This window comes from Madurella fahalii, assembly GCF_045866475.1.
Source record: "Madurella fahalii IFM 68171 DNA, scaffold_1, whole genome shotgun sequence".
Classification (NCBI taxonomy): domain Eukaryota; kingdom Fungi; phylum Ascomycota; class Sordariomycetes; order Sordariales; genus Madurella; species Madurella fahalii.
The window spans coordinates 848,447-876,132 of NW_027263971.1; the positions used below are offsets into that span (position 1 = coordinate 848,447).

Sequence of the window (27,686 nt, forward strand, 5' to 3'; positions counted from 1 at the left end):
CAGTGCTCAGCACGCGCATCCCATCAGCGACCAAAAGAGAGCGGCCAAATGCGCTACTTCCCCGCATTGGCGGGGTGTCGGCTCCCGGATGACGGTACCGGACAGGGGACCGGCGGCAGGGCCTCGTCAGCAGCAATCGAGAGTCCTTGGCTCATTTTGACGAAGTGCTGCCTGACCAGCTTGATCTGGGTCTCATGCGCCGGATTGCCGTAGTGCATGGTGAGGCCGTCGTCGTGCTCGACAAACGTCTGATTCGCACAGCCAGCGACATTAGCTCACGTCCAGGTCTACGTCCCCGTTCCTTGGGCCCGGCACCAAAAAAAAATAAATAAACGTACACTGCAATCCGGCACATTGTGACCGAACAATGACCAAAACGCGTCGCCCGCTACGCTGGGGCTCGTCTCAATCTCCCTGAACCATGCCGTCAGATTCGCATCGCTTGTCGCGCCCTCCCCGAGCCATGTGTATTCCCCGGCGAAATATGGCCTGTCGGCGATAGACACTGCGATATGGGCAAGGCGGTTAGTTAGCAAAAAGCACCTCTTGTTGATTGCGCGCCCCCGCCCTGCCTTGTGCTTCCCCAAGGCCGGGCTGAATTGCTAAGAAAAGATTGACCGATGCAGGACTTACTCAGCTCGAGGTCCGCCCTCAGCTTACTGATACTGATCGGATAGTAATGATTCGAAAAGATGTCCACCTCGTCGATTTCAAAATGCGTCCTGTTCACCCCATACGTGCCGTCGACGAACAGCTTATTGGGCGCCAGCTCCTTGATGAGCTGTCCAATCTCGCGCACCCTCAACATCCAAAAAAGGTCAGCCTTGTCGTTCCCACAAACTTTGTACTTGCAGTGGACGACCCAACCGACCCCACGGTGGGGGGCCGGCGGATAATAGCACGTGAAAAAATCACCTACCACGGCACGGGGACATTCATGTCCTTCCAGGCCGGCCCGCACAGCTCATTGCCCGTCTCGTACGCGAACACGGTCGGGTCCTCGGCGTACGTCAGGTTGGTGTAGGGGTTGACGTGCGTCAGCAGCGCCCGGATGTAGCCCTTGAAGTCGTCGATGATGGTCCGGTTCAGGTAGAATTGCATCACCTGCGGGTTGGACTCGTCGCGCGCCCGCGTGAGGTTGAACCCCCGCCATCGCATCCAGTTGTACTTGCCGCCGTGGTAGTAGTCGAAGTTGTCGGTCAGCGGGATCATGAGCCGGACCGAGTGCTCGCGGGCCTGGTAGATGGCCCAGTCGATGGGCTCGAACGCCGCCGGGTTGAGCTTGTTGAGCGACGGGTAGAGGCTGAGGGGGTTGCCGGTGCTGACGCCGAGGGTGTCTGTTGTGTTACGGGTGAGTAAAGATGTGTTTTTTTTGGGGGGGGGCCCGAGTTGGTTGGTTGCCTGCTTTGCTTGACTGAGTTGGTCGCACAAATGAAATGAGTATCACAGTAGTGACCACAATCCCTCCCATCACCATCCCAAATCGAACCAACCGATCTTTGAACGTAACGCTCTCCCCCTCCCGCCCACTATAACTCACCGCGCCCCAAGCATAGCAAAAGCAGAGCACACAACCAAACCCCACGTGAATAAATCTAACACACCAACAAAGACTTACGCGACCGTATCATCGTCCCGCCCATGGCCCTCACAACCGCCATGATCTCACTCACCCGCCCCTTGGCCGGGTAACTCGCCCTCAGGGGCTCGTAGAAAGGCTCCCCCTCGGGCGGTGTGACGTTCTCGTCCAGGCCGAGCCAGTACACGTTTGGGCCGACCGCCTTCCAGGGCTTGTCATCCAACAAGAGCGTCGGCCCCTTGCGCGTGACGGGGAGGTCGCGGACGTCGGTCCCGTCTGCTGCTGCTGCCGCCACCACCACCACCACTAGGGAGTGGATCAGACCCGCGACAGCAGGGAAGGCGAGGGAGAGCAAGCGTCGCATTTTTATTTTTATTGTTTTATTTTAGTTTCTTTCGGGATCGGTTGCCGTGATCTTCGAGTCAGGAAGAGGTAGGTGTTGCAAGGGGGTTGCTTGTGACAAGCAGGAAAAGAGGAAAGGCGCTCGTTCAACAGAGTCAGGAGGGGAGGGGAAAGGGCATGGTTTAAGAACCTCTCTCTTTCTTTATTCCTCTTTCTGTTTCTCTCTCTGTTTCTCTCCCTGTCTCTCTCTCTCCATCACCAGGTATGTCCGCCGTTTTTTTGGCGCGGTAGATAAAAATCGATACAACCGCCAGCCAAAAGGCGCGGAAGGGGACAGCCCGCGGTACCAATTGCGGGTCGTTGCTGATATTAACCAGTGCGGCTCTCGTTCGGTTCGCCAGGTCCTGAGCAGGGGTAAATAAACGGACGACTTTCTGAAGATGGATGCATCAGTGATTCTAGGTAGTAACTGCTACTTGGGGAATTTCTCCGCTTGACGGTTGCTGGCACCGGGCGTGGACTGGTCCTTGAGTTCAACGCGACTCTCCATTTACTGCGTTGCGCCAGAGACTCCTCTTAAGTAACATGAATGTAACCGAAAATCAGCGTAGAGAACACCATCTTCATCCACACCAACCTCCCAAGAGTCGACCGGATTGATCTCAAATACGTGATGCAATTGAAAGGAGCCCATCTCCTCTTCCTAACCCCTAAACCGAACATGGCCTGAACCAAACCCACATTACTCCAACAAAGACCAACCACAAACCAAACACACTAGTAATAACACATAAACGCAACCCGTTTCCCGAACGCCTACATCAAACTTGAAATCCCAAAACCACCCCCCCTTCCCCCTTTCCGTCGCTTGTCGTACGCGAGACACATCACCATACCCAACCAACACAGTCTACATCAATCAAACCCATTCCACTCCCTCTCGCTCTGCCTGCTCTCTGCCCTCACCTCCGTCGCCCTCAACAGCCCATCTAACACGGTAATATCCACCTCTTCCCTAGCCATCAACTGGCCCGCCTGCTTCTGCCCCTCCAACACATCATGTAATTTGTACAAGTGCCCGCTCTTGGCCTCTACGTCGGCCTGTAGCTTCTTGATCTCGCCCATGACTCTCCGGCGCTCGCGCTGACCCAGCGCCTTGTCCAGGCCAAAGTAGACCTCGTTCAGCCGCTTGAGCTCCATCTGCAGGTGGTCAATCTCGTCCTGCGTCTCCTTGATGAGGATCGCGAGCGCCTCGCCGGGGGCCATGGATGGCCTCATCGTCGGCTCTTCCGACTCGTGTCTCTGGGGTTCGGCCACGGCGCGATCCGAGACGGGGACGGGCTTCTCCACGCAGACCGTCTTCTTGCCTTTGCGGACATCCTCGGCTGTGATAGGAATCGTGTTGTTGTTATTGTTGTTGTTAGTGTCGTTATTGCTGGAGGTGGAGACAGGGTCGGCCATGGTTTTGTCGCCGTAGGCCGCGATGCGCACACACACGTTGCAGTTGACCGAGTTGTGCTTGCAGATGCCGTCCAGTACGCGGCGCGCGTCTTTGCTGAGTGCCGGGATGGGCTGCTTGGCGCCAACGCCTTGCTTGTTGCCCTGCAGTGTTATGTCGGGCATGAAAAAGGCAGACGTCATGTTCGGCTCCGCCATGGTCGGGTCCCGGGCGCCCTCCGAGTTGCGCCGGCTCCGCGGATTCGGGCAAGGCGTGTCATTCTGGGTGGCCGTCGCGTTGTACACCTGGAACGAGTCTTCGGTGTGGTGGCTCACAATGCTCAGAGCAGATTTTACGCTGAAGCGGCCTGTGTCCTCCTCAACCGCAAATTGGCTCGACTTCTTAAGGATTCCAGGAGGTTGGCCTTTCGACTGGGCGGCCCTTGAAGGTAGGGCGCTGCTATCAGATTTGCTTCGCTGAAGAGTCGGCGGAGGGAGCGGGGGCAAGGAATAATCAGTAAGCTGTAGCGTATTTCCGGCAGTCTGCTGCTGCTGCTGTTGCTGCTGCTGCTGAAGCTCCCGATAAGTCTGCCTGAGCTTGGCAATCTCGCCCTCCATGATGCTGGCAAAGTCCGACCCCTGAGTAAAATGGATCTCGGCTGTAGGGTCATTGTCCACATTCAAGGGGGCGCTGCTCTTTCCTGTCAACTCCTCCGTAGCTGTGAGCATGTCTTTGGGCTCGATGATGCGCGTCACTTTGGTCGTCTTGCTGGTGGCCGCGGCAATTCCGGTAAACTCCTGTTGAGCAATCTCGCTGATCTTGTTAGAGAGCAGCTTGACCTTCTTAACGGCCGCCTCCCGGCGCTCGAGCTTCAGCCGGAGAGCGTCTTCCTTTTGCTTGAAATCATCCAAGCGGACACAATCCCCGGTATTGTCGTTGAGAGTCTTTAGGTACTCGCCATTATTCTTGGAGAGGAGCTGGTTCAATCGAATCACTTTATGTCTTTCGTCGACCCACTGGCCTCTTATTTCCTCATGCTCGGTACGAAGACGCTGGTTCTCCTCCCGGAGTCGCTCGTTATCAATCTGGAGATCGAGGTTTTGCTCCTTGAGCGAGCGAATTCGACCTTCCTTTGCGCTGATATCGCCATCCTTTTGGTGCAACTCGACCGTCTGCTGCTCCACCTTGGTTTGCAGACGCTCGAGTTCGGCCTCGAGTTCGGCATTCAGCTCAAGGATGGCCGTATCGCCGGGCACGTCTTGGATGTTGTCGATCATCTTGTCCCGGGTGCTGATGCCCTTCTTGAGATCAGCAATGTGCTGGTCACGAGCGGCAACCTGCGCCTTGAGCTTCTTGTTTTCCTTGAAATACGTCTCGTTGTTGCGTTCCATGCTCGCATGGTCCTGTGATACCAGCCGCTTCTCCTCCTGCAGAGCCTCGTATTGCTTGCGGACCGACGCGAGCTCGTCGCGGGTCGCGCTGAGGTCCTTCTGGACACCGCTCAGTTCTCGGCGGAGCTTCTCGTTCTGCACGGTAAGGTTCTTATTGTTCCCTACGGCTGCGTCGCGTTGCTCTCTGAGCGTTTCATTTTCGGCAAGCAGAGACGCGTGCTCAAGCTGCAATGTCTCCTTCTCCTGGAGGAACTGGAGCGAGGCCTCGAGGTCCTTCTGTGTAGCTTCCAGTTCTGCCTGCAGCTTCATGGCCCGCTCACGAGCGATCGACGCCTGGTGCAAAGCTTCGTCGCGCTCCGCGGCGAGCGCGGCATTGTGAATGTCATGGACACCCACCTGCCTGCTAGCCTGCTCCAGGCGGTCGTGTAGCTGAGCGATCTGGTCTTCCGCATCGTGGCCGTACCTGCCGCTACGCCTGAAGGAACCGTCGGTATCGGAGCCAATGGCGCTGTCGGTGGACTTCCTGCTCTTGAACCTCTTCAGTTCAGATTGGAGCTGGTTCACCTCGAGCTGCAGCCTCTCTGCCTCACGCTGAAGCATGGCATCATGGTCATGGAGTTCGCGGACTTCCTCTTGGAGCTTATCCAACGAGACGAAAATCTCCTCGTCCTCTTCCGGCATGCTCACGGCATTGACCGAACCATGGTCCTTTACGGAATGTTCTAAACGTACACCAGATTTGCCAGACCTGACAAAGACAGGAACACCGTTCTTCATGGCGCTAAACTTGAGAGTACCGGATGTCCAGTCTGGAAGGTGCCGGAAGGCCGGGAGGAAGAACGAATGGCCGGTAGGGCTGAACCCGAGGTTTGTAACCGTGTGGCCCGGCGCTGGCGTCTCATGGCTGGGCCGGGCTGCCTCGCTCGGGGGGGAGCGCCTCGGCGTAGTGTCGTGCTTGGCGGTTTGCTTCTCTGTGCGGATCTTGGAGACCATCTCATGGAGGGAGCGCTTGGTGGTCTCAGGGGACATGATGCCATCAGGCTGGGCTGGCCCGAAGCGAGAGCGACGAGTACCCGGGTGGGGCGGTCCAGGCGAGACTGAGAGCACGGTAGAGCAGTCGGATTCGTTCTCGACACGGGCTTGCATATCTGCTAGAGACCGTCTCCTCTTGGAGTCCAACGCGTCGTCGTGGGCGCGTTCGACCGTTGGCGGGACGTTCTCCTTCCCGCCATACACAGAAGAGATGGGCTTGATTGGCGCAGCCATGTCGACGGTCTGGGAAAAGGTGACGGTGTCCTTAGCCACAAGACCGCTCCACTCAGGAAAGGTGCGAGCAATTGCCGACGTGTTGAGCATGACGTTCTGATTCTGTCGCGAGCTAAAACGACCTGACCTGGAGGCATGTCGCTTGGATGGAGTGCCCTCGGCGTCGGGGCTGAAAGAGAAGTTGGAAAGGTTGCGAGATAGTTCCTCGGTGGTGGTGCTGACCGTGTCGTGCGAGCCGGTGGACGACGGCGGCGAGCTGAAGGGGTGGTGCTGCATCCGGTGCTCGAGCATCTCTTTCCTCAGTCTAGAAATATGCTTGGGCTTGCTAGCGGGCTGGTTTGCCCTATTGCTGTTGACATTCATGGTGGGCGGTTTGGAGGCGCGTCGAGCGCGATGTTCACGGCGGGAGGTTTGGCGAGCGGAAGCAAGGGCGATGGGGCCGGGCGAGATGGAGTGCCAAAGCGAACAGAAACTCGTGCCTTAGTCGGTTGGGTTGCGGGTCGCCTCAACAAAGCTACTTGGGCAACAACGGGCGCTGGGTGCTGGCGATGTTTGCAGGCCAAAGCTGCATGATGGGTTCAAGTCGAAGAGGGACTTCCCCGTTCGAGCCGGACGCGGACAAGGGAAACCGCGAGTCGACCCTGGCAGTCTTTGGCTGAAGTGTCGGTCAAGCGAGGACGCGATATGGAGACCCATTTGTTTACAATTACAGGGGTACAAAAATATGGTTGAGTGGGGCACCAAATGGTGACGTGTGGAGTCCTGGGCTTGCGTCAATTGGGGCGCCCTCATTGGCAGCCTCACAACGTCCAGCTGGCAGCAGCGCCGCGCCACCGCTGGCACGGCGGGACCATCAAATCATCAGCCGCTCCTCCAGGATACCGTCGTCTAAATGTCCCGAATGGGTTTCGAGACATCGAGAAGTGTAATGAAGGTAATCTTAGACAGCGCGAATTGATCGATTCTTTTCGTTTGGCTTCACGTCTAAAAATCGCACCCCGTTCCAGGCCCATATTTTACTAGCCACAACACCAACTGGCACCGTTTAGTGATACAAACAACCCCCTTGACAGCTTCTCAGCTGCCACCATACGGGGTTGCTCACGCCGCCTTTGGTCTGTCTTCGCCGTTGTGCAGGCCAGCTGCCGCTTAGCGCTCTCCCGCGAGCCTTCTGCTCTGAACTTCACCCAGCGCCTTCGTTCCGCTCAGGACCGTGACCGCGGCAACAGCGCCAATGACCGGCAGCGTCTGGAACAGGTTCCAGCTGGTGTAGTACATGAAGAATACAAACTCCATGGCCAGGATAGAGCCGAAAAAGGTGGCGTGCGACAGCGGTGCGGCCCCAATGGCTTTAGAGAAGTGGTTGAGATTCCCTCCGAGTGTGGCCCACTGTTTGTCGAATGTCAGCACAGCGAACAGGAAGTTCGGGCAGTATAACGTACGCCAATAAACAGCGCAGGCAGCGTGGCAATCACGGCTACGGCAAAGAACAGCGAGACCACCTTGGGCGGGCTCTTTGGATCAGGCCGGAAGATGTGATGTATTTCGGGCTTCTTGCCGTATCGAACAGGCGGCTCGTAGGAGGGCGCAGGGGCATTGGGATCCGTCTCGACCTTGACGTCGAAGACAGGCGCGTTCAGACCTTGAGCGGATCCGAAGGAAGCAAGTATCACCGACGCCTTGAGCGGCTTAGTGGAGACAAGCAGCTGGATCGGGAGGTCCTTTTGGGACTGTAGCCGCGCGTCAGCAACCCACCTCAACATCCGGCCATGGAGTCTCTTACGATCTGCGCAGCGGCCTTGCCATTCTCCTTGACAGTCAGAGGGAAGGGCGCTTCCAACCCCGAATCCTGCTCTCGCAGGACCAGGAACGCCTGGTGTGGCCGCTTTCCCTTGCCATCGTCCTTCGCCGTCAAGCTCACCTTGAGCGTATCGGTGCTGCCTAGGGAGATAGGTTTCAAGAGGGGAGTTTTATGGGCGAATCTGTAGTGGGCACATGCGCAATTAGCATTAGCCATTGAATCACGGGGCGTCGCGTGACGCATACTTCTCCTTGATACTCTCGCCAGACTTCTTTGCGACAACCGAGAGGCTGCCCTCGTCGAAACCCCAGGCGGAGGCTGCTTGCGCAACGCCTGCAGCAAAGAGCAGAAGCGCTGGGGCGAATGATTGTGTGAGCCGCATTTTGTGTTGCTGCTAGTTTGGTTGCCCGTGGTGAGAGAGCAACTGCTGCGCAGACGAGGCTGATGGTGGTGATGTGAACACTTGTTCAGCTCCAAGCCCACGCACGGACTCAGGCTGCCGGAGGCCACTCGGACCACCCTGAGGTGTGTGTCTTCCCAAGTCCTTGGCACCGCTCGGCTTGCGGAGCCTGAGCTTTGTGAATTTTGTCCAAACAGCAACCCTCTCTGAGTTCTGTGTGACGGACTACATGGCTACTAACTTTGGCATTATACTTATTCTCGTATTATCTGGATGGTAGTACGGCCTCCCACTTGTAGATCGGCTAGTCCGCGGCTTGAAGGTGTGTTGATTGCGATCCACAAACTGCTTAGGCCCCGACCTCCAATACATGGTTTTCCCGAGGCGCTCGAATTGAGCCGTGGAAGCCGTCACGATTGGGGTGCCATCACCTACCAGCCCAGCCTTTGTATATCTCATTTGATTAAAGGAACTGGTTTACACCTGAGGCAATCGTCTAACACAGCCCCGGCCCTCGGCTTGAAAGCGACTTGGTAGCGAAATTTATAGTCGATCAAATTACTGTATTTCAAAACAGGCGATCCAAACATCAAAAACGCGGCATCCTGGTCGGGAATATCACAGCAAATTTCACGGCACTTCTTTCTTGCCGACGGCGATGATGATTTCTGTCTCCGGATTTGAGCGTCTCAAGAAACCATGCCACAAGGCCTCTGCTTCGTCATGCCTTCGACCGAATGGTAGGTCTCAACGGATATGGAACAAGCTCATTGGGTATTGCACTCCAGTGACGAAGAACCGACTGGTGCAGGACATGCAAGCCTTGTAAGAGGAGGCCGGTCGAATCGGGGATTCCGGCCTTATCCAAACAAGGTGACAGGAGGGGCTTCCCCGCCATTCGTTTGAAAGCTTCCGAATTGATGCGGGGGGCTCTGCGGTGCATCCGTTCTCCACTGAAACCTCGACTGCACAGGCCGGACATCCGGCCCAGCATACGCAATCCCGCGTGCTAGCCATCATCGAGACGCAGATGATAGTCCGAGCCGACGGAAATCTGGGCGCAAAGCGCGACAGATGGCAAAGCCAAGACCAATTGCTAGGCAACACGAGTCTAGGCGGCGGCATGATGGTGGTTGAGAACTTGAAGGAGGGGCCCTCGACGGTGGGGTTTTCTCGTATGCATCGCTGTGCCGATAAACAAAAATAACGACACCTGACGCTCCAGAACGGCAAGTCGTGACAAACTGGCAGCACATGGGGATGCTGCCATCCTTCCATCACACCCCGGATGCGGAGTAACGTCTCTACTCCAGCGGGCAACGCCTTGAGAGCCAGTATGATCTCCATAGACACAGGAATGAAGGCACCTTAGCGTGTATCAAGTGGCTTCCATCCGAAGCTCGGGTCGCCCTCGCCGTCTCCCAGCCTCCTTGTCAGCGCCCTATCGGAGGCACATGTGTGCGCTCGGGAATGTGCCGTACAGGCAGCGAGATGGCAGATCAACGCCACCAGCCATTTGCCGGCCTCTATGTCTAGAGAGAGCTTGGTCAAAAATACAATTAATCAGATGAGCTGTCGGGTTGCTAGGCCCCGGTGTTGAGCGAGCAGTGGAACCCGCTCAGGCGAGGGTGGAACGCCATCAACCGTTCTCGAATTTATTGAAGTGCACTCTTTCTGCAAGAATCGCGAAATCCTGCTGGATGCACAGCGGAGCTGTCTCTTGCGGCGTCCGAGACAAGATCGCAAATCCATGCCGCAAACGCCGCACTGGCTTCCCGCCCTCCAACTTTCGATTGAGGGAGTTGGATTGCAGCGCGCCGTCCGCAAAGCAGCCGAATGCTTTGGGTAGCAACATCCCTGTTGCGGCGGAGTGAGCAGTTACAGGGGGTGTCCGGCTCAAGCCTATCAAAAGTGTGTCTTGTTTATTGAGTCGCCAGGCTAGCCAATCCAGTGAATTCGGATACAGCCATGGCGTCCGTGATGGGTCCGGGGTTGCTGTAGAAGGAAATCCCCTTTTATCTTGCCCGTCCGCATTTTTCCTCTCGTGCCATTCCAGTCGCCTTCGATTCTCCAGGAGCTGCGTGCTGTCACTCGCTATAAGCACACCGGCGGCTTTGAAATTGGTTCTGTTTCTTTGCCTTCGTTTGCTCATTTCTTAGCTTTGATTTGGACCTGACCCTTGCCCTCCGGCACGTGGTTCTAATTGGAATTTCCGGGCCCTAATATCTCTCCGTCTCCTCCGAGGTCTGACCTCTGCTCCAGGCGCACCATGTACGTTGCCATCTTTGTCCTTCCATTGGCATGAGAACCTGTCTCTGCGGCAACATTGCGTTTGGTGTCGGCGTCGCTAACACATAGACAGCCAGCAGACAACTTCATAAAACCCCACGCCCTCTGCCTCCCGTTTTTTTCAGACCATTCCACGACTACCGATAATGGTTTCGTTCCGATCAACCTTGCTGGCGCTTGCCGGCGCTGTTGCTGTTTCGGCCGATTTGTGGATCGATCCCGAAACTGTGTCCATGGCTGAGCGGAGTAAGTTTGGCATCCTCAACTACCGAGTAGCGGAACCAAAACTGACAGGGCGGCATAGTGGCTTGGTGCAGAGACCAAGAGAGCAGCTGTCCTACCATCTGCCTCCAGACCACAACGGGTCCACCGATCACCAATACCTGCAATCCCGTACGTCAAGCCTATCGTCTGACCCATTCGGGAAAACGCCGCGTCCGCTGACAAACCCTTAGGAAGATTTGACCTACGGCTGCGTCTGCAGTGACAACAGGCAGCCCAACATGACCGAGTACACCCTGACTCTCCCCTACCATGTGTGCATGCGGTGGGGCGACCAGTGCGTGACGGCTTGCGGGCACGACAACGGGTGCGCGGCGTCTTGCCGCGAGGACAACCCGTGCGGTGCCCAGAGCCCGACCCGCGTCAACACAACAACCGTCACTAGCACGACGTCGACAGCGACTTCCGCCCCCACCGACAGGGTGTATGACGACTTTGACGACTCAGAGGGCAGCACTGATAGCGGCGAGAATGCTGCCGGTGCGCTGCGGTTCGGGAACTCGTACGGCCTCGGCGTTGTGGCCGCCGGCCTCTTCGCTGGCTTCGCTGTGATGTTGTGATAAGCTCGCAGTCGAAGATCAAATGTCAGGTCCGAGGAAAGCGACATTTAGGGATTTATTAAGGCTCGGTTAATTGAACCGACCCTGAGAAACCCGGATGTGTTCGGCTGGACGAATGAGCAAGGGGGTTGCGTCTTGTGTGTGCCGTCATTGCTGGCGTGTGCACTGTGGAACCGAGTTGGAACAGCGTCCCTGAATCGCCAATCAACGACGATCGGGAAGGCAATGTGTTAATCATAGCTATCTTTTAATGTCTAAGTCTCTGGGTCGGTTTCCGCACCAGCGAATTAGGAGTTTGGGAATTGTACTTTTTTGGCCTCGTTACATGGGATGGAGACCGAGCCGTTTACCTCTCTCCTTGTCTGTCCAGCGCGTGCGCCGCGTTACACACCCAAAGGTCAGGTATAGTCAGTCACAGAGAGAAGGAGAAGCTGTTGTTGCCGTTACGCATCTGCAATTTCATCTGATATCTTCGAAGCCTGCGGGTGGTTCCTGGCAATCATCCATCCAATCGTTCGTTTGTTCCTGAATTTGCAAACACCTTTGCTCGACTCGCCCGCTCGCCAGCAGCCCGCCTCAAGTAACCCCCTCGGCCAAACCAACTTTTGAAACCCCCGCGGCGATAAGACGAAGCCACCGATCAGAGACGATCGACAAATCGGAGCTTGACCGCCATCGCACTTTCACGTGTCAGAAAATTAGCAGCCGAGTGGGTCTTGGCCCCTTTCAACAGGCCAACCAGCAGGGGAAGCTGTTGAGATTTGATTTGCGACGGCGCCCTCTCAACAACGGGAAAGTAAATCAACGGCTGCAGAGCACAAATCTTGTGGCCGTGACTATGGGGCTCACAATCCCAGTTCGGCCCAGCGCGTAGTTGTGGAACCTGGACCTGCAGGACCCTGCTGGTCAATAAAGCAGCGACCTCCGGCCGACGACGCATCATCGCTTGCTGCTGGTGGGTGGCTGCCACCACCGAACTTTTCTGCTACTCTTCACTTTTTCCCGGGGTCCGCGGTCCAAACCTCTGCGTCTCGCGCTGCACCCTTCTTCTTATTGTCCTGGCCCCATCCGCGCTTCACTGCGGGTCTTGAGAAGGACTGTAGGATCTCGACAGTGTTTTTCCGTGTCCCAAACTGAGCGATACCATGGCTCCGAACAACAGCAGTGCGCATGCCCCCCACCCCACCTTCCACACAGCTGCATCCTGCCGTCATCGACGCTCGAGGTTGACCCGATGCTAACAATGGTGACCTTCCCGCCCGACAGAACAAGCCGTCGCAGAGTGCGTCTCGGACGATGCGCTCATCCACCTCAAATCGTACAAATACTCGGCCGTCGACAAGTCGCCAGTATCCAACTACATCCTGAGACCATACGTATGCCAGCGCCGTCCCTGCCCCGCCGCGCCCCGCCTAGTCCCGATGATGAGCACAGGACGCAGCTGATAGCAGGATACAGTGGAATGCTTTCGTGGAGCTATTGCCGCTATGGCTGGCCCCAAACATGGTGACCTTGCTTGGGTTCATGTGCATCCTAGTCAATGTCGGTCTGTTGGTGGTTATGATGCCAGATCTCGAAGGACCAGTAAGGTTGCCTGGCATCCCAGCCGCCCCAATACTCCCTCTGATTCCAGCTGACGCCGGGTGTTTGTTCCCTTCCGTGTTAGGCGCCGCCATGGGTATACTACAGCTTCGCGTTCGGGCTCTTCATGTACCAGACATTCGACAACGTCGATGGCAAGCAGGCACGCCGCACCGGGACGTCGAGCGGGCTGGGAGAGCTGTTCGACCACGGCATTGACAGCCTGAACTGCACGCTGGCCAGCTTACTGGAGACTGCGGCCATGGGTCTCGGCACCTCCAAGTCGGGCGTCTTCACGGCTCTATGCCCCTGCGTAGCCATGTTTTTCTCTACCTGGGAGACGTATCATACGCATACGCTCTACCTCGGTTACATCAACGGCCCGACAGAAGGCATCCTTCTCGCCTGCACGTTCATGATCATCAGCGGCTACTACGGGCCCGGCATCTGGACGGAGCCCCTGGTAAAACTGATGGGCGATCGCATCTACATCTTGCGTAACTTCGGCATGACGGACGACGTGCTAGCCGACATCTCCTTCCGTGACCTGTGGGTGGTCTTCCTTGTCACCTCGCTGTTTCTCGCCCACATCCCCTTCTGCATCCTCAACGTCGTCAAAGCGCGCCGCGCACGCGGCCAGTCGGTGGCCCCCGTCTTTCTCGAGTGGACCCCTATGGCTGTGTACACGTTCAGCATTGGCGCTTGGCTGTACAGCCCGCACTCAACGATCCGGGCCGAGAACCACCTCGTGCTGTTCTGCATCATCATGAGCTTTGTGTTTGGCCGCATGACAACCAAGATGATTCTGGCGCACCTAACGAGGCAGCCGTTCCCTTACTGGACCGTCATGCTGTGGCCTCTCGTCGGCGGCGCCGTGCTCGGAAACCTACCGCGGTTTGGCCTGCCCCCCGTGTCAGCCGAGACGGAGCACATGTACCTACTTGGCTACCTGGTGTTTGCGGCGGTTGCCTACTTTCGGTGGGCTTACCTAGTCACGACGAGCATCTGCAACTTTTTGGGCATCAACTGTCTCACGATTCCGTACGAGAAGCGGAAGGAGAATGAGAGAACTGCGAGAATGACGAATGGGAAGGCGAATGGGAGGAAGACGGAGTGAATGTGCAAGGGCGAGAGAGACACATTTGAACAGATATATATATAAACAGGAGAAGGGAATTAGCAGAGGACTGCTCCGTAGGTTGGGTTTTGCGAGCTTCGAGCTCTTTCATCTTCTTGACTTGGATTTGGTTGATATCGCCTCTTCCGGTTCGGTGAGCCGTGGTTCGGTCATGCAGAGAGTGGTGGCATTGGCATTGGCATTGGCATTGGCATTGCATCATAGCATGGCGTTATTCTCTGGGTGTTGCTGGGACATTTCTGACCGTTGTTTGTGATGGCTGGTTGGCAGTATCGTGTTCTCCTTGGGTATGTATTAGCTCGAACGAAGGATACTGACGGGTGGGTGGTTGGGTATCAGATTATAGAGATATAGGTTGACAGGTCGTGGCGGGAGTAATGGGTTTGGTTCAGCGGGTACCCAAAAACCCAGCGAATTATACTCAAAGGCACATGCGAGTCCATCAATACGCTTCGTCATAATCCGTCACATCTCGGTTGCGGAATGGCACACTGGGATGAATTATGGCAATTGATGTTGTCAACCCCTACCCCGAATTGGACCAGAGACTCGGCAAGAACGTATCCCCCGTTTGCCAATGTTTATAGCATCCCGTACCCGCCGCGTACGCCATCGCAATGTGGCCTTCAGACTACAGCCTGTCGGTGGCGGGTTCGGAAGTCAGGCAAGGTGACTAGCATCAACCTTGGCACAAGCTCCTTCTATCCATTTCCCCAGTCTCGTATTCATCCCTGCGCCCGGCTTTTATTAAGAGCTACCGACCCATAGAATTGGAACTTGAAGCACCCACCATCCTCACATCTGGCATAGACGTCTCCGTATCTGGTAAGAATTCTGCCGAAACGATACGGCGTGTAGCCGAGTCGGCTGGTCATTATTGGGGTGCATGGGAGTGGTAGGGAAGCAGCCGGATAGGAAGGACCTGGAGCCTGGGCTATGCTGACTTCTCGAGTCTCTCTAGAATATGACAGTATATGGTTACCGTCCGGTTGAAGTGGTGACCTTAACTATAGCGTGTCTCCAATTGGGCTAGGAGCAAGTCGTGTGACTTGCCGCGCATGGATAACGTACATAGGGCAGGATGAGACTTGGAGATCAATCAGCGGAGAAGCGTGAGCAAGGATGCAGGACGAGCTCAGAGACTGTCAATACTACGTGAGTGCAGTTGAGGAAACAATCGTTCATCCTGTCTCTGTCTCGCTACTTCTGTATTTTTGACTGAGTATCCTCACATGGGAAGCTTGGAACTCGTCGTTTTAACAAACACATCAAGTTGTTCACAATAACTCCAATTCTAGGATAGGCTGGCTTTTGTGGCTTTTGGGCGCCCATAGAGTGGCTGGAAGAGAGTGGGTTGCTAGCCGTAAAGAGCGATCGCCAAGCCAAGTCAGTGTTGATCACAGGGCCCTGTGCCTTGCATTAAGTATTACGCTGCGCCTGCATGGAATTCGAGATCCGAGAAAGGTAACACCAATGAGATACCCTCAACAATTCTCACACGTATCCTCACATCCAGCACTCACCAGCCCCATCATGCGATGACATCGGCGACATCATTCGTCCTCCCAATGATGATCTCGGCTTTTTTGGACCACCAACTTCAAACGAATCTCATCCAGCAACTTCTGGCCTCCCATACCACTCAAAAATGAGGTCCCTTCTCACCCCCACTCTCATGTGTCTCCTCGCCCCAGGCGCACTCGCCTACACCCCGCTATCAGACCGCTCCTTCGTCCAACACCTCCCCACCCTCTCCAGCTCATCCCCAGACCCGGACTTTGACCCAACCAGCGGCACCCTCCTCGCCCCGATCCTGATCCCCCGCGTGCCGGCCACGCCGGGCCACGCCTCGGTCCAGCACCACTTCGTCTCGTTCGTCCGGCACAGCCTCCACCCGGACTGGAGGATAGAATGGCACAACTCCACGTCGACGACCCCAGCGACGGGCGACCAGCAGGTGCCCTTCGCCAACCTCATCCTCAGGCGCGACCCGCCGTGGATGAGCGGGGAGGACAAGCGGGGCGAGGTGGCGAGGCTGACGCTGGCGGCGCACTACGACAGCCTGTATCGCCCCGAGGGGTTCATCGGCGCCGTCGACAGCGCTGTCCCCTGCGCGGTCCTACTGGCGGTGCTGAGGGGCGTCGACCAGGGGTTGACGAGGAAGTGGGAAGGCGGAGAGGGCGATGGGATGGAGGAGGAGAAGGGGGTGCAGGTGCTGCTGCTGGATGGCGAGGAGGCGTGGGTGCAGTGGAGCGAGACGGATAGTCTCTATGGTTCGAGGTGAGTCTCTTGCGCGAGCAGTTCTTCAGTGGGTGGGGGTTTGGGAGCGTGGTTTACTGATCGGTTCATGGCAGGGCGTTGGCCGAGGCTTGGGAAGACACGAGGCATGAGGCCGGGAGCGCCTTCTCCACGCCCCTGGAGGCCATCAGTTTGTTTGTGCTCCTGGACTTGCTGGGCGCGTCGGAGCCGCATATCCCCTCGTACTTCCCCAAGACGCACTGGGCGTATCAGAACCTGGCCACGATTGAGGAGAGACTACGGAAGCTGGGCGTGCTCGAGACGAGGCCAAGGACGAACTTCTTGACCGAGAGCAACAAGGAGGCGACGCATTTTAGGGGGTTCGTGCAGGACGACCATGTCCCGTTCATGCAGAGGGGAGTTGATATACTGCACATTATACCGACGCCGTTTCCGCCCGTGTGGCATACCATGGACGATGACGGAGCACATCTTGATCTGCCGACCGTCAGGGACTGGGCGAGGATTATGACGGCGTTTGTGGCTGAGTGGATGGACCTAGAGGGACATCTCCCGGGGACAGGAAGCGGGAGAAAAGAGCGCAGCGGGTCTGGAAAGGATGAGTTATAAGGACGTCCATTGGAGATGTCTCGCTGAGAGATTTCAAGCAAGGCTCGGGCTCGGGCTCAGTACATAGGCACATGACTTGTTACGATATATAGTTGAGGTGTATACGGTATACCCCCGATCAGGCGTTGAATTTTAGTCTATAGGCTGGTATTTACGCACATTCCCCTGGTCGAGAAGAATGCTTCTGAAGAGCAGACGCGAGTTGCTTCTGAGGATTCATCTCTAACCCTAACCCGGATCCCAGCAACCTACCGCCGATCGTAAACCACAGTGGGTCAAGTGGGGCCTGACGGCGACAATGACGACGTCGGTTTCCATCACGGCCCTTGAACAAAGTTCTTGGCGGGCAATCGAGAAATCCGAATATATTCCACTGCTTCGTAATAACAATTGCAACAGTACCAGTTTTAACGAGCCCCTGATACACAAAGTCTACTTGGACCGTTCAAGTCTGTCTACACTTAAAGTTATCAAGAAGAATTCCAAAGTGGGGCATCGCCGAGCAACTCCCCAAGACTTCTTTGCCGCGATATCCGACCTGCAAAGAGAAGATCCGCCGTGGTCGCAATCGCCGTAGCTCAGAGCGCTCGACCGCGCAAACCGATCCGTTTTCGCCGATCGCTCTTATGAGGTAATTTATTGCCTCAGATGGCCTGAATGGCGTCGGAAATCGACGAAACACAGCGCCCACAAGCTCCGGCGCAACAGCCTCAACCGCCACCACCCACAAGCCTGGGCAATGGCGACCACAGCAGCGCCGCAGGCCTAAGCAATGGCAGCGGCCCAAAGCCGAACGGCACAGCGCAACAACCCTTCCTACCCCGCGAATCCGAAACCGAGCGGACGCCTCTCTTCTCCGACGACGACAACGACGAGGACGACGACAATGTCTCGGTGGCTTCGGAACCCGCCTCGGAACAGATAGCCTCCCCCAGTGTCTCGTCACCTCCCTACTGGACGCACACCCACTCGTCGCAATTGCAACAAAGCCGGCAGCTGCAATCCGGCCACGCCCGTGCCGTGTCCAGCGCTTCGGCCGAGTCGGTCCTCCCGCCAGGTGCCATCACGTTGCAAGACAACGAGCGAGACGACGAGGACGAGGAAGAGGACGGCTACAGGCGCAGGAGCAGCAACAGCAGCGAGGTGTATGGGCGGGACCGCAACCGGGCGTGCTGGGCAAGGAGCGTGCAAGTGACGGATTACGTGCTGGTGAACGGGAGTGCGACAAATATTGGCGCGTTTGTGGTTTGGATTATTCGGGTCGAGACATTGAATGTGCGTGTCACTAACACGCGACACAAACCGTTCAGGGATATCGATATTCAAGGAAGATGAGTTGACAAGACTGTGTGGTTTCTAGGGCTCCTACATGAACATTCGCAAACGCTACTCCGAGTTCGACGACCTCCGCCGGCGGCTTGTCCAGACCTTTCCCAACTTCGAGGCGGCCGTACCGGTGCTGCCGCCCAAGAGCGTGCTCAACAGGTTTCGGTCAAAGTTCCTTGAAAAGCGGCGGGCGGGGCTGCAGTACTTTTTGAAGTACGCTATCTTACTCGATTCCCCTTTTATACGCCGGTGGTCTCTAAGTTGCTAACCTTGACAAAGCTGTATCCTGCTTAACCCGGAGTTTTCGGGCTCGCCCGTACTGAAAGAATTTCTCTTCTCATGACATTATTTACCTACCTTACCTAGTTATGAAGACACGACTTTTGAAATAATGATAATCTTGGATAATTACGCACTACGCTATCCGTTTGATAGGAGGCGGCGGCTTAAACGGAGGGGAGAGATAATTGCTGAGTTTGCTTTGTGGTGTGCATGTACATAAATCCCAAGAGGTATGAGGTAAGACGGACTACCTGAGTTAGCAGCGCACAGCGAGCCGAAGGATCATAAGACATCTAAATAGTTCGAGGCAAAAAGAAAGCCCCAGCCATCATGGCTACTTCCATTTTTCGGGTTTGGGGAGTCTACTACTACTTCGGAGTTCCTGTGCAAGGTGACGTAGAATCCCAGCAGGAGCTGATCGGTGATAGCAATCCTCTATCGCCGACGGCCCCCAATGCACCGTAGCGGCCGAAATCAGGGCTTTGAACAACAAGCGTCGGCGATAAATCATGGGGATAATACTGCCTTACGTCTGGAGCGCTGATTTCCATCTGGTTGAGTGGCGGATTTTACCATGGAGCCGGGCAGGTTTACACAAGATCAACGGGCAGATAATGACTACCATGGATGAACTGGCAATGCCTGGCCCACAGCTCCAAGGCATATAAACCCAAGTCAACGCCCTCCGTCTCAAGATACCATGACATAGGATAAAGACACAGCAAAAGCAATATCAATATCCCCCATCACATACCAGCCTTGGCCAAGCCAGAATCCCCAGTCAAGAGAAAACCCAAACAGCAGCAGCAAGCATCATGTCTACCAATTCCGTCCCCGTCTGGCTCATCACAGGTGCCACCTCAGGCTTCGGCCAAGCCATCGCCTACGAGGCCCTCTCACGAGGCCACCACGTCATCGCAACGGCGCGCAACGCAGCCAAGCTCGGCTCGCTCAAAGCGGCCGGCGCGGCCGTGCTGGATCTCGACGTGACGAGCGACGAGAAGACGCTGACGGAGATATTCGCCAAGGCGAATGCCGTCCACGGGCGCATCACCCATGTCGTGAACTGCGCGGGGTATATACTGGAGGGGGCTGTTGAGGAGGCGAGGTGAGCCTTTTTTTTTTTTTTTTTTTGTTTGTTTGTTTTACCCCTAGGTGAATATGGCTGACGACAGGGGACAGTGCTAAGGAGGTGCTAGATGTGTTTAATACCAACGTGCTGGGGACGTTTAGCATCGCGCGGGCGGCGACACCGTACCTAAGAGAGGCGGCGAAGGTGCCGGGCCAGATGACGGCACTGGCGACGTTTGGAAGTCTGGGAAGTTGGTCGTCTGGCGCGGCCGTGGCGCATTGTGAGTTCTGATGATGCTTTTCTCGTATTTCTGACTCGAGCGGCTTTGCTGACATGTCACGGCTGTCGAAAGATTGCAGCACTAAATTTGCCGTGAGCGGCTTGACTGAAGGGCTGGCAGAGGAGCTGCGGCCGTTTGGCATCAGCGTCTGCTGCGTCGAGCCGGGTTATACTCAGACTGGCTTCCTGGCCGAGGGTGGGGACCATCGGGTCAAGACAGCGAGGCAATTGGATATCTATGGCAATACAGACGCCGCCCACGTGCGCCAGGCTATGAACGCGTACAACGGCAACCAACCGGGCGATGTGAAGAAGTGTGCCAAGGTCATTGTCGACGTCTTGACCAAGGAGGGCGTGGCGAAGGGGAGGAAGGTGCCTGTGAGGCTGGTGCTAGGGTCGGATTGCGTCGAGGTGGTGAAGGAGAAGTGCGAGAGCACATTGAAGCTGGTTAAGGAATGGGAGGATGTTTCAGTATCAACCATGCGGGATGATGTGAAGTGAAGCAACTTAAGGAACTTATCTCTAGAGAGTGGAGGTTCCAAGCCCAAGAATCTAATAATGTAACCCCACTCGTACCTCGCTACGGGGATCGTCTATCCGGGCTAAGCTTTTCACTAAATGTTGGCAGTCCCACCAGGCTTTTCATTAACTGCCGCAACACTACAGACGGGATCGTGTCTCAATTCTGCATCCGCTGTCCATCGCGATTTATTTTCCGGTTTGGCTAGGACGTGGGAATGGGTGACGACTCATGGAAGGGGATGCGGGAATCGGGATGAAGGACGGGCCAGAGATACCCGAGTTCTCGAATCCCTGCGCCTCTCAGATCAGGTGCGTGACAGAGGCTTGGCCGATTCGACCTGTAGTTAGGTGCAGGTGCAGGTGCAGATGCCGAAGGCAGTGCAACGCCAACGGCCGCGCCGGCCATGCACACACGTCCCCGTGGCCATCACGAAGGCAACTTTCTTATTTGCTTTTTATAACGCAAAACGGCTCCTATGTGGCTCGAAGTTTTGAGTCTCGATGCATTTCACAGACGCCAAGCCTGCGACGTCATCGGCCATGGCAACCCCACCGTCGCTGCCGTCAACCCCTCTACAGAGCCCGAGAAGCTCAAACCCCTCCAAGGGGCCGGTCTCGCGCGCGTCAATCGACTCGGTATTATCCTCTCAGAGCCATCAAGAATACTTGAACTCCCTTGTGCCGCCCACTGAGGAGCAATTCGCCCATATCGCCGAGGTTCAAGCCGAGCGCGAGGCCGAACACAAACGCCATTACCGAGAACAACAGCGACAGAGCCTAGAAGTCGCCGCCAGACCAGCCCCAGAGCCAAGACCCCAGTCCCGGCAGTCTGGCAGCCATGTCCACCTCTACAGCAGGCTGGGCTTCGGCCGCCGAACGAGCACAGGCGATGAGGGCTTGCGCACCAAGGCCGCGACCGTTATCCAACGCACCTACCGCGGTTACCGGGCCCGCCGTGAAATGAAGGGGCTTGGGATTGACGCATCGACGCGTTGGGTACATGCAATTCGGGAGGCGCAATGGCGGGAGCTGACTACACCGCGCGCTCGGAGCTCCCTCGCTGACGACCGACTGACCCCCCCGGGTTCGCCGCCGGGCAGTGGAGTGCCAGGTAGCCGGCCGGCCACCGCACGACAGAACTGGAAAAAGGTGTCTGCCATCGCCCGCCGTGCCGGAGGCGACCTGGACGCCGACACTTCCTCGAGCAGCTCGTCCGCCTCATCTTCCGACTCGGACTCGGGCGACCGCCGGAAAACAGCCGAGCAAAAGAAGCAGGAACAGAAGCGACGGGAAGAGGCCAAGGCGTATCGGAAGCAAGCAGCTAGGATGATGGGCCTGCAGTACTTTCTCGAAATGGTCGACCTCAAACACCGCTACGGTGCCAACCTCCGAGTATACCACGAGGAGTGGAAAAAGGCCGATACCAAAGAGAACTTCTTCTACTGGCTCGACTACGGGGAGGGCCGCTTCATCGACATCGAAGCGTGTCCTCGTGAGCGTCTCGACCGCGAGCAGGTCCGCTACCTCTCGCGCGAGGAGCGCCAGTACTACCTCGTCAAAGTCGACGAAGAAGGCCGCCTTTGCTGGGCCAAGAACGGTGCGCGGATCGACACGTCCGAAAAGTGGAAGGACTCGATCCACGGCATCGTGCCCAGCGACGATCCGACTCCAGCCTATGCGCCCGTCTCAGAGAACCAAACCGCCTTGCTAGATCGCAACACCACCTCTTCCTCCCGCTCCTCGTCGTCTTCTCCACGCTCCTCCATCTCCCCACGCTCTTCCCTTTCCTCCCTTGACCGCATAACCGCCGCCCGTTACGCCTCCGACTCACCTCCTGGCACTGGCACTGCCAATAACCCCCTCACAAAAAAGATCAAGCACGTCTCGGCAACCACCATACTCAACAACCTCCTCCGCAAAACAGTCCGCAAAAACACGTGGATCTTTGTTGCTGATACATCGTTTCGGCTCTATGTCGGCATTAAAAACTCCGGCGCATTTCAACATTCCTCCTTCCTCCAAGGGAGCCGCATCTCCGCGGCCGGACTAATCCGTATCAAGGATGGGAGGCTCAAATCGCTGTCGCCGTTGAGCGGACACTACCGGCCGCCAGCCTCGAATTTCAGGGCATTCGTCAGGAGTCTGAAGGAAGCGGGCGTGGATATGCGGAGGGTGAGCGTTAGCAAGAGTTATGCTGTTTTGGTAGGGTTGGAGGTGTATGTGAAGACGAGGAAGAGGGTACGGGAGGTTGTGGAGAAGATGAAGCATGGGGTTAATAAGAAGGGGGACAACGACGGGGTCGTTATACCGTCAAAGATGAGGAGAGCGGCGGAGCCAATAGGGGAGAATAATGAAGGGGAGGGGCAAGATAAGGGGAAGGATAAGGAAAGGGATACTGTGGAAAAGGGTGCTCTATTGACGAAAGAGGCGGGAACGGCAGCCGGAGTTGCTGGGAGCGGCCAACAAAAACAAGAGGCCAAAATGATGGAGGAGAATCAGCTGGCCGTCGAAGTCATGCAGAAGCTGAACCTAGGCGCCGGGCTGAGAGAGCCAAAGGGGCAGAAGGGAGATGGCGACCGCGAGGAGGCGGCACCTATAGTTACTCCCCCAACTTAGAGGGTACAGGGAGATCATAAGGCGCCTGATGAGCTTCGTAATGGGAAACATGGGTGGATATTGGCCTTGGTGGTTGCTCCATATAGGAGGCTAGCTCATGGCGGTGTATGAAGATGTGTTTGGATATTATCACGAGGGATGAGATATGTCCTTTTTTTTCTCTCTTTTTTTTTTTACGATAATGACAGAACTTATAGAGCAATCAGCATAGTTGATAGATACGTCGATGGGTTGGAGTAGTGCGCCGTCTAGATCGACAACACAATTCATGAGAAATTGGTTCCTTATTATACCAATGCTATTACATCTCCGGAAAATCACCAAATCCGGATACTCATCATACCTGGAACGTACAGCAGACCAAAAGAACAATACTACTTTCCATCTCACGTACCATCAAAAACCTAAACAAATTCTATAAGCCCTTTTCTTTGCACCGACACCACCTATTTTGTCTAAAAGAACACCGATAGCTTTTTCCATCCCACCCAGTATCCGGGCTCCATCCCAAAACTTTTAGAGCCTGTTTTTGACCGCGGACCTGTAACATTCCCTACTCGACTAACTCTATCAAAACTCAGCCAACAAAACAAAACCGCCCTCATAAAGCGCCTTAACTTTCATATGCATGGACATCATCATAATGAGTAGGTATCAATGACAACCCCAACGATAGACACCATCATGAGAGAAGAGAAGAAAAAAAAGAAAAGAAAAGAAAAAAAGAAAAAAAGAAAAAAAGAAAAGAAAGGTAGCAGACCTCGAATAAAGTATAAGAATATCCCCAGTGAAGTGTTGAACAATTATCCCATTCCCGGCGGCGACCCCAACAGCTTCACCGCAGGCTCGCTCTTGGACAGCATCCTCCTCGAACAATACCGCGAGTAATGTTTGGACGGCGGCGGCCGCCTTGAACCCACCCCCTCCTGGTCCTGGTCGACGAGGCAAAAGGGATCATCGTCATCATTATCATTATGCGACTCGCCTCCATCACCGGCAGCGATCTCCCGCCTGCTGTTCTCCCCCTCTTCTTCTTCCTCTTCTTCTCGTGACCGCCTACAGTACTCTCCCGCTTCGTTGTTATCGCAGTCGTCATTCACCCCCAAACTGCTGCGTCCAGCCGTTTCAGTCTTCATACATACCCGCCTCCTCGTCGGCGAAGCAGCCATAGGCGGACTAAACACCATCATCCCTTGAGGAGTAGGGGGATGATGATGATGATGGTGATGGTGGTGATGGAGGTGATGATGGGCACACATGCTATACTGCAGCTGCTGCGCAGGCACCATCGCCACCGGCGGGGAACTAGTAGCAGCAGCAGCAGCAGTAAGGAAGTGGAGCTGGGGGGTTGTGGGAGGGTGGATGGTGGCTAGGTCATTAAAGTAGCCGTCCATTGAGCGGATCGGCATCGACATCGGCATCAACGATGGTGTCGGTCTGGTCGGGCTTGAACCACCCATCGGCATGATGGCGGTGCCGGTATGGGAACGGGGCGTGAAGGCTGGCGCGCCGGGGTTCAGCTGCGAGCCCTGTCTCGGTTAGAGGACGGAGGGGGTAGGCCAGACAGAAACGTCCAAAGTATGTATGTATGTATGTATGTGGATAATGATACATGCATGCACGACTTTGGGGTTTCTATCATACCTCTTTTCTGCGTCCCGCGGAGGAGGCCGGCTTGTCATCCGACTCCGTGCTACTGTTATCGGTTGTGCTACCGTTGGCCTTACCATTGGCCGTCGGCTTGACTTTAGCCAGTTCTGAGTTTGTCAATTCAGGGCTCAGGTCGTTGACAATGTTGGGCGCTTTCCGGCCCTTGGCAACGGGCTTGTCCTCGGGAGGCTCTGCGTCCTTGGGTTTGACAAAGATCTGCTTGGACCAGAGCTCTGCGTATTTGCCGTTGGCGCGAATTAGATCCTCGTGATTGCCCTGCTCGACAACCTCCCCACCAGTAACTACGATGATGCGGTCGGCATTCATGATGGTGGACAGGCGGTGCCTGGGTTTTGTCAGTGTGACAACTTCTTAGACGCCTCTGAGTAGAGTACACTTACGCTACGATAAACGTTGTGCGGTTCTCGCACAGCGTACGCAGAGCCTCTTGAATCTTTTGCTCAGTTTCTGTATCGACGGCGCTCGTGGCCTCATCAAGCAGAACTATCGATGGTCGCTTGAGAATCGCGCGTGCGATTGCCACTCGCTGCAACTCTCCTCCGGAAAGCTTGATCCCGCGCTCCCCAACCCTGGTTTGGTAGCCTTGTTATCGTCAGTCTTGTCCCAGACAGAGGGCGGGGATTGAGACGACATACCGTCAGAGAAGCCCAGAATTTGCTCGTGGATGCTAGCAGCCTTGCAAGCCTCATAGACCTCATCGTCGGTCGCAGTGAGCTTTGCGTACCGGACGTTGTTCATGATGGTGTCGTCAAACAGGATAGGAGTCTGCGGCACGATGCCAATCTGGGCTCTCAAACTGCGCTTGCTGTTAGCTAAAAAGAAACCCTAAGCAAACGCTAGCCTATATCGCCCTCACCTGTAGAGATCCACGTCCCGGATATCCTGCTTATCAATCTTGATTGAGCCTTTTGTTACGTCGTAGAAGCGATCCAAGAGCTTCAAAATGGTAGATTTGCCGGCGCCAGTAGCCCCAACAAAGGCGACCGTCATGCCTGGCGTCGCCGTGAAATTGATATCCTTCAGGATCTCCTTCTTCTTGTCGTAGGAGAACCAGACATGGTCGAAATGCACCTCTCCTCCGCTGAAATGCAGCGGCGGCGCTCCCTCTTTGGTGAGAATCGTCGGCTTGGTCTGCATGATCTCCAAAAGCTGCTCCGCATGCAGCAGGTCTCTCGAGATGCTCCTACCGAGCCCCGCAAAGAAGTTGAGAGGAGCGACCAGTTGGGCCCAGTACGTCAGAAGCATGATGAACATGCCGGGCGTCGCCTGGTCGTGAGTAACCTGATACACGGCCAAGAACGCGCCGGCAAGGAGTCCGGAGAGCAGCACCAGGAATTGAAAGGCGTATGCAACGACATAGCCGAAGTAGACCGTCTGAGACTTGGACACGCGGTCCTTGACGGCCGCGGAATAGCGGCTCTCCTCGTGCCCGATCTGGTTGAAGCAAGCAACCGTCGACCAGCCTTGGATGCCGGCCTGGCGGACATAGTGCTCCCTGAACCAGGCGCTGACTTCGTCCTTGCGCGCCGCTTTGAGTCCCGCAATCATGCGTGTGGCAATGTACAAGAACACCGAGGCGGTAGCGACCGTGATGAAACCCTCGTATGGTCCAAGCGTGACAGAGAGATACAGGAAGGCTACAACCATGTCGATGAGCATGGGAATGGCCCGGAAGCAGATCGATTCGAGGATATTGGAGACGCTCTGGCCAGACTGGATTGCCATCATAATGTCCGAGGAGCTCTTGGAATCGTGAAAGTCGGAAGAGAGATTCAGAACGTGAGAATAGGACGCGGTGCTAATGGCATCGAATGAGTAGTACTCGACGGGAATCCAGAGCCACTGGCGCAGTAGTGAAAGTCCCGCCTCTGACGCGACCAGTTTGAGGCCGGCAAAGAACAAAACCTCGACCCAGGGATTTTTGTTATTGGTACCGGCGAGGCTGTCCATGATAATGCCTAGCTGGCGCGGAATCAAGACGTTGATGAAGTTCATGGTGAGCAAGCAGACGCCAACAAGCACGACCCGGATCTGAAGCGACCTGCGGCCAACGGGCCAGATATAGGGGAAGAAGACCTGCACAGGTCCTCGTTAGTGACAGTCCGGCAGCCCAAACCAAGGGGAGGCCTGCTCGTACCATGAAACTCTTGGCGTATGTAACCCAGTTGCCCTTCTCCTTGAGCCTCTTCTCCATCTGCTCGCTTGCCTGCCGTTCGCGCCTCTCCCAAGGGCTCTCATCACCGTCGGTGTCGGAGGACTGGCTGGCATCGGTCGAGGCGTCCGACATCGCCCCGTAACCGTTTTGTTGGCCCCCATCGGACGGATCTTCAGAATCGGAGTCATGATGAGCGGCATTGCCGTTTGTCTTGAGCAAGCTCTGCCGCTCGGAATCGGTACCCTTCTCCCGCCGCCAGCTGCTCTTCCCTTCAAGATAAAAGGCCACTGCTAGTATGATGGTGAAGTATCTGGCCGCCACCGTAGATAAGTCGATGAAGTCGGTACAAACCAGGGGTTCAGCTGGCCGCACCGCGAGAGCCAGGACTTGAATGACGGGCTCGAAAACCAATGCCAACCCGAAGGATCCCACATACGGGTGCCATACCGGGTTGGCGGACTCGGATAGCCCAGCAAATACAACGCCGAATACCAGGGCGCACGAGAGGAGGCCGATGATAATGTCCTGATCGGCCGGGGGGAACACATGCTGAATGACGCCTCGGGCAACTAGTGTAAGGAGCTGGGTGAAGTAGGTGAGGATGATGAACATGAGCAGCCACGAGATGGCGCGCCGACGCGGATGGCTCTGCTCGGAGGACCTTGTCTGCAGGGTGCAGATAGCGATCGTGGACGTGACCATATAGTAGAGGAAGACGACGGTAGGGTACGCGTAGTGCAGGCTAGTCAGGACCTGCCGCAGCGGCAGCGTGACGGCTCTATCAGCCATGTCCGTGTCGTGTGGATCCGCCATGATGAGCGCGGCCTT

The 27,686-nt window shown here is 56.0% G+C and overlaps 10 protein-coding genes across 10 annotated transcripts; 6 read left to right on the forward strand and 4 right to left on the reverse strand.

The window, feature by feature from the left end:
* Positions 1-53: 53 nt before the first annotated feature.
* On the reverse strand, positions 54-1,943 carry MFIFM68171_00254 (mannan endo-1,4-beta-mannosidase; the record flags this gene model as incomplete). The annotated part of the gene is made up of 5 exons (XM_071055676.1): positions 54-248; positions 339-505; positions 634-800; positions 920-1,337; positions 1,619-1,943. The coding sequence occupies 5 exons, from the start codon at positions 1,941-1,943 to the stop codon at positions 54-56; spliced, it is 1,272 nt and encodes a 423-aa protein (XP_070911777.1).
* Positions 1,944-2,836: 893 nt separating this feature from the next.
* Positions 2,837-6,379, reverse strand: MFIFM68171_00255 (Spindle pole body protein ppc89; the record flags this gene model as incomplete). Its single annotated transcript, XM_071055677.1, has 1 exon — positions 2,837-6,379. The coding sequence occupies one exon, from the start codon at positions 6,377-6,379 to the stop codon at positions 2,837-2,839; it is 3,543 nt and encodes a 1,180-aa protein (XP_070911778.1).
* A 786-nt stretch (positions 6,380-7,165) lies between these two features.
* MFIFM68171_00256 (Dolichyl-diphosphooligosaccharide--protein glycosyltransferase subunit 2) lies at positions 7,166-8,199 on the reverse strand (the record flags this gene model as incomplete). The annotated part of the gene is made up of 4 exons (XM_071055678.1): positions 7,166-7,405; positions 7,459-7,746; positions 7,800-7,998; positions 8,063-8,199. The coding sequence occupies 4 exons, from the start codon at positions 8,197-8,199 to the stop codon at positions 7,166-7,168; spliced, it is 864 nt and encodes a 287-aa protein (XP_070911779.1).
* Positions 8,200-10,652: 2,453 nt separating this feature from the next.
* MFIFM68171_00257 (Cdp-alcohol phosphatidyltransferase protein) lies at positions 10,653-11,348 on the forward strand (the record flags this gene model as incomplete). The annotated part of the gene is made up of 3 exons (XM_071055679.1): positions 10,653-10,752; positions 10,811-10,899; positions 10,962-11,348. The coding sequence occupies 3 exons, from the start codon at positions 10,653-10,655 to the stop codon at positions 11,346-11,348; spliced, it is 576 nt and encodes a 191-aa protein (XP_070911780.1).
* Positions 11,349-12,493: 1,145 nt separating this feature from the next.
* MFIFM68171_00258 (CDP-alcohol phosphatidyltransferase-domain-containing protein) lies at positions 12,494-14,046 on the forward strand (the record flags this gene model as incomplete). Its single annotated transcript, XM_071055680.1, has 4 exons — positions 12,494-12,512; positions 12,615-12,724; positions 12,783-12,932; positions 13,015-14,046. 4 exons carry the CDS (start codon positions 12,494-12,496, stop codon positions 14,044-14,046), a joined length of 1,311 nt encoding a protein of 436 aa, XP_070911781.1.
* Positions 14,047-15,715: 1,669 nt separating this feature from the next.
* On the forward strand, positions 15,716-16,935 carry MFIFM68171_00259 (Peptide hydrolase; the record flags this gene model as incomplete). The annotated part of the gene is made up of 2 exons (XM_071055681.1): positions 15,716-16,347; positions 16,422-16,935. 2 exons carry the CDS (start codon positions 15,716-15,718, stop codon positions 16,933-16,935), a joined length of 1,146 nt encoding a protein of 381 aa, XP_070911782.1.
* A 657-nt stretch (positions 16,936-17,592) lies between these two features.
* YPT35 (PX domain-containing protein ypt35) lies at positions 17,593-18,604 on the forward strand (the record flags this gene model as incomplete). Its single annotated transcript, XM_071055682.1, has 3 exons — positions 17,593-18,210; positions 18,296-18,474; positions 18,541-18,604. The coding sequence occupies 3 exons, from the start codon at positions 17,593-17,595 to the stop codon at positions 18,602-18,604; spliced, it is 861 nt and encodes a 286-aa protein (XP_070911783.1).
* A 754-nt stretch (positions 18,605-19,358) lies between these two features.
* MFIFM68171_00261 (Putative oxidoreductase YusZ) lies at positions 19,359-20,395 on the forward strand (the record flags this gene model as incomplete). The annotated part of the gene is made up of 3 exons (XM_071055683.1): positions 19,359-19,651; positions 19,726-19,895; positions 19,968-20,395. 3 exons carry the CDS (start codon positions 19,359-19,361, stop codon positions 20,393-20,395), a joined length of 891 nt encoding a protein of 296 aa, XP_070911784.1.
* A 561-nt stretch (positions 20,396-20,956) lies between these two features.
* On the forward strand, positions 20,957-23,032 carry MFIFM68171_00262 (IQ domain-containing protein IQM6; the record flags this gene model as incomplete). The annotated part of the gene is made up of 1 exon (XM_071055684.1): positions 20,957-23,032. The coding sequence occupies one exon, from the start codon at positions 20,957-20,959 to the stop codon at positions 23,030-23,032; it is 2,076 nt and encodes a 691-aa protein (XP_070911785.1).
* An 803-nt stretch (positions 23,033-23,835) lies between these two features.
* MFIFM68171_00263 (Heavy metal tolerance protein) lies at positions 23,836-27,671 on the reverse strand (the record flags this gene model as incomplete). Its single annotated transcript, XM_071055685.1, has 6 exons — positions 23,836-24,561; positions 24,677-25,028; positions 25,084-25,285; positions 25,339-25,499; positions 25,560-26,779; positions 26,841-27,671. The coding sequence occupies 6 exons, from the start codon at positions 27,669-27,671 to the stop codon at positions 23,836-23,838; spliced, it is 3,492 nt and encodes a 1,163-aa protein (XP_070911786.1).
* Between the last annotated feature and the right edge of the window lie 15 nt (positions 27,672-27,686).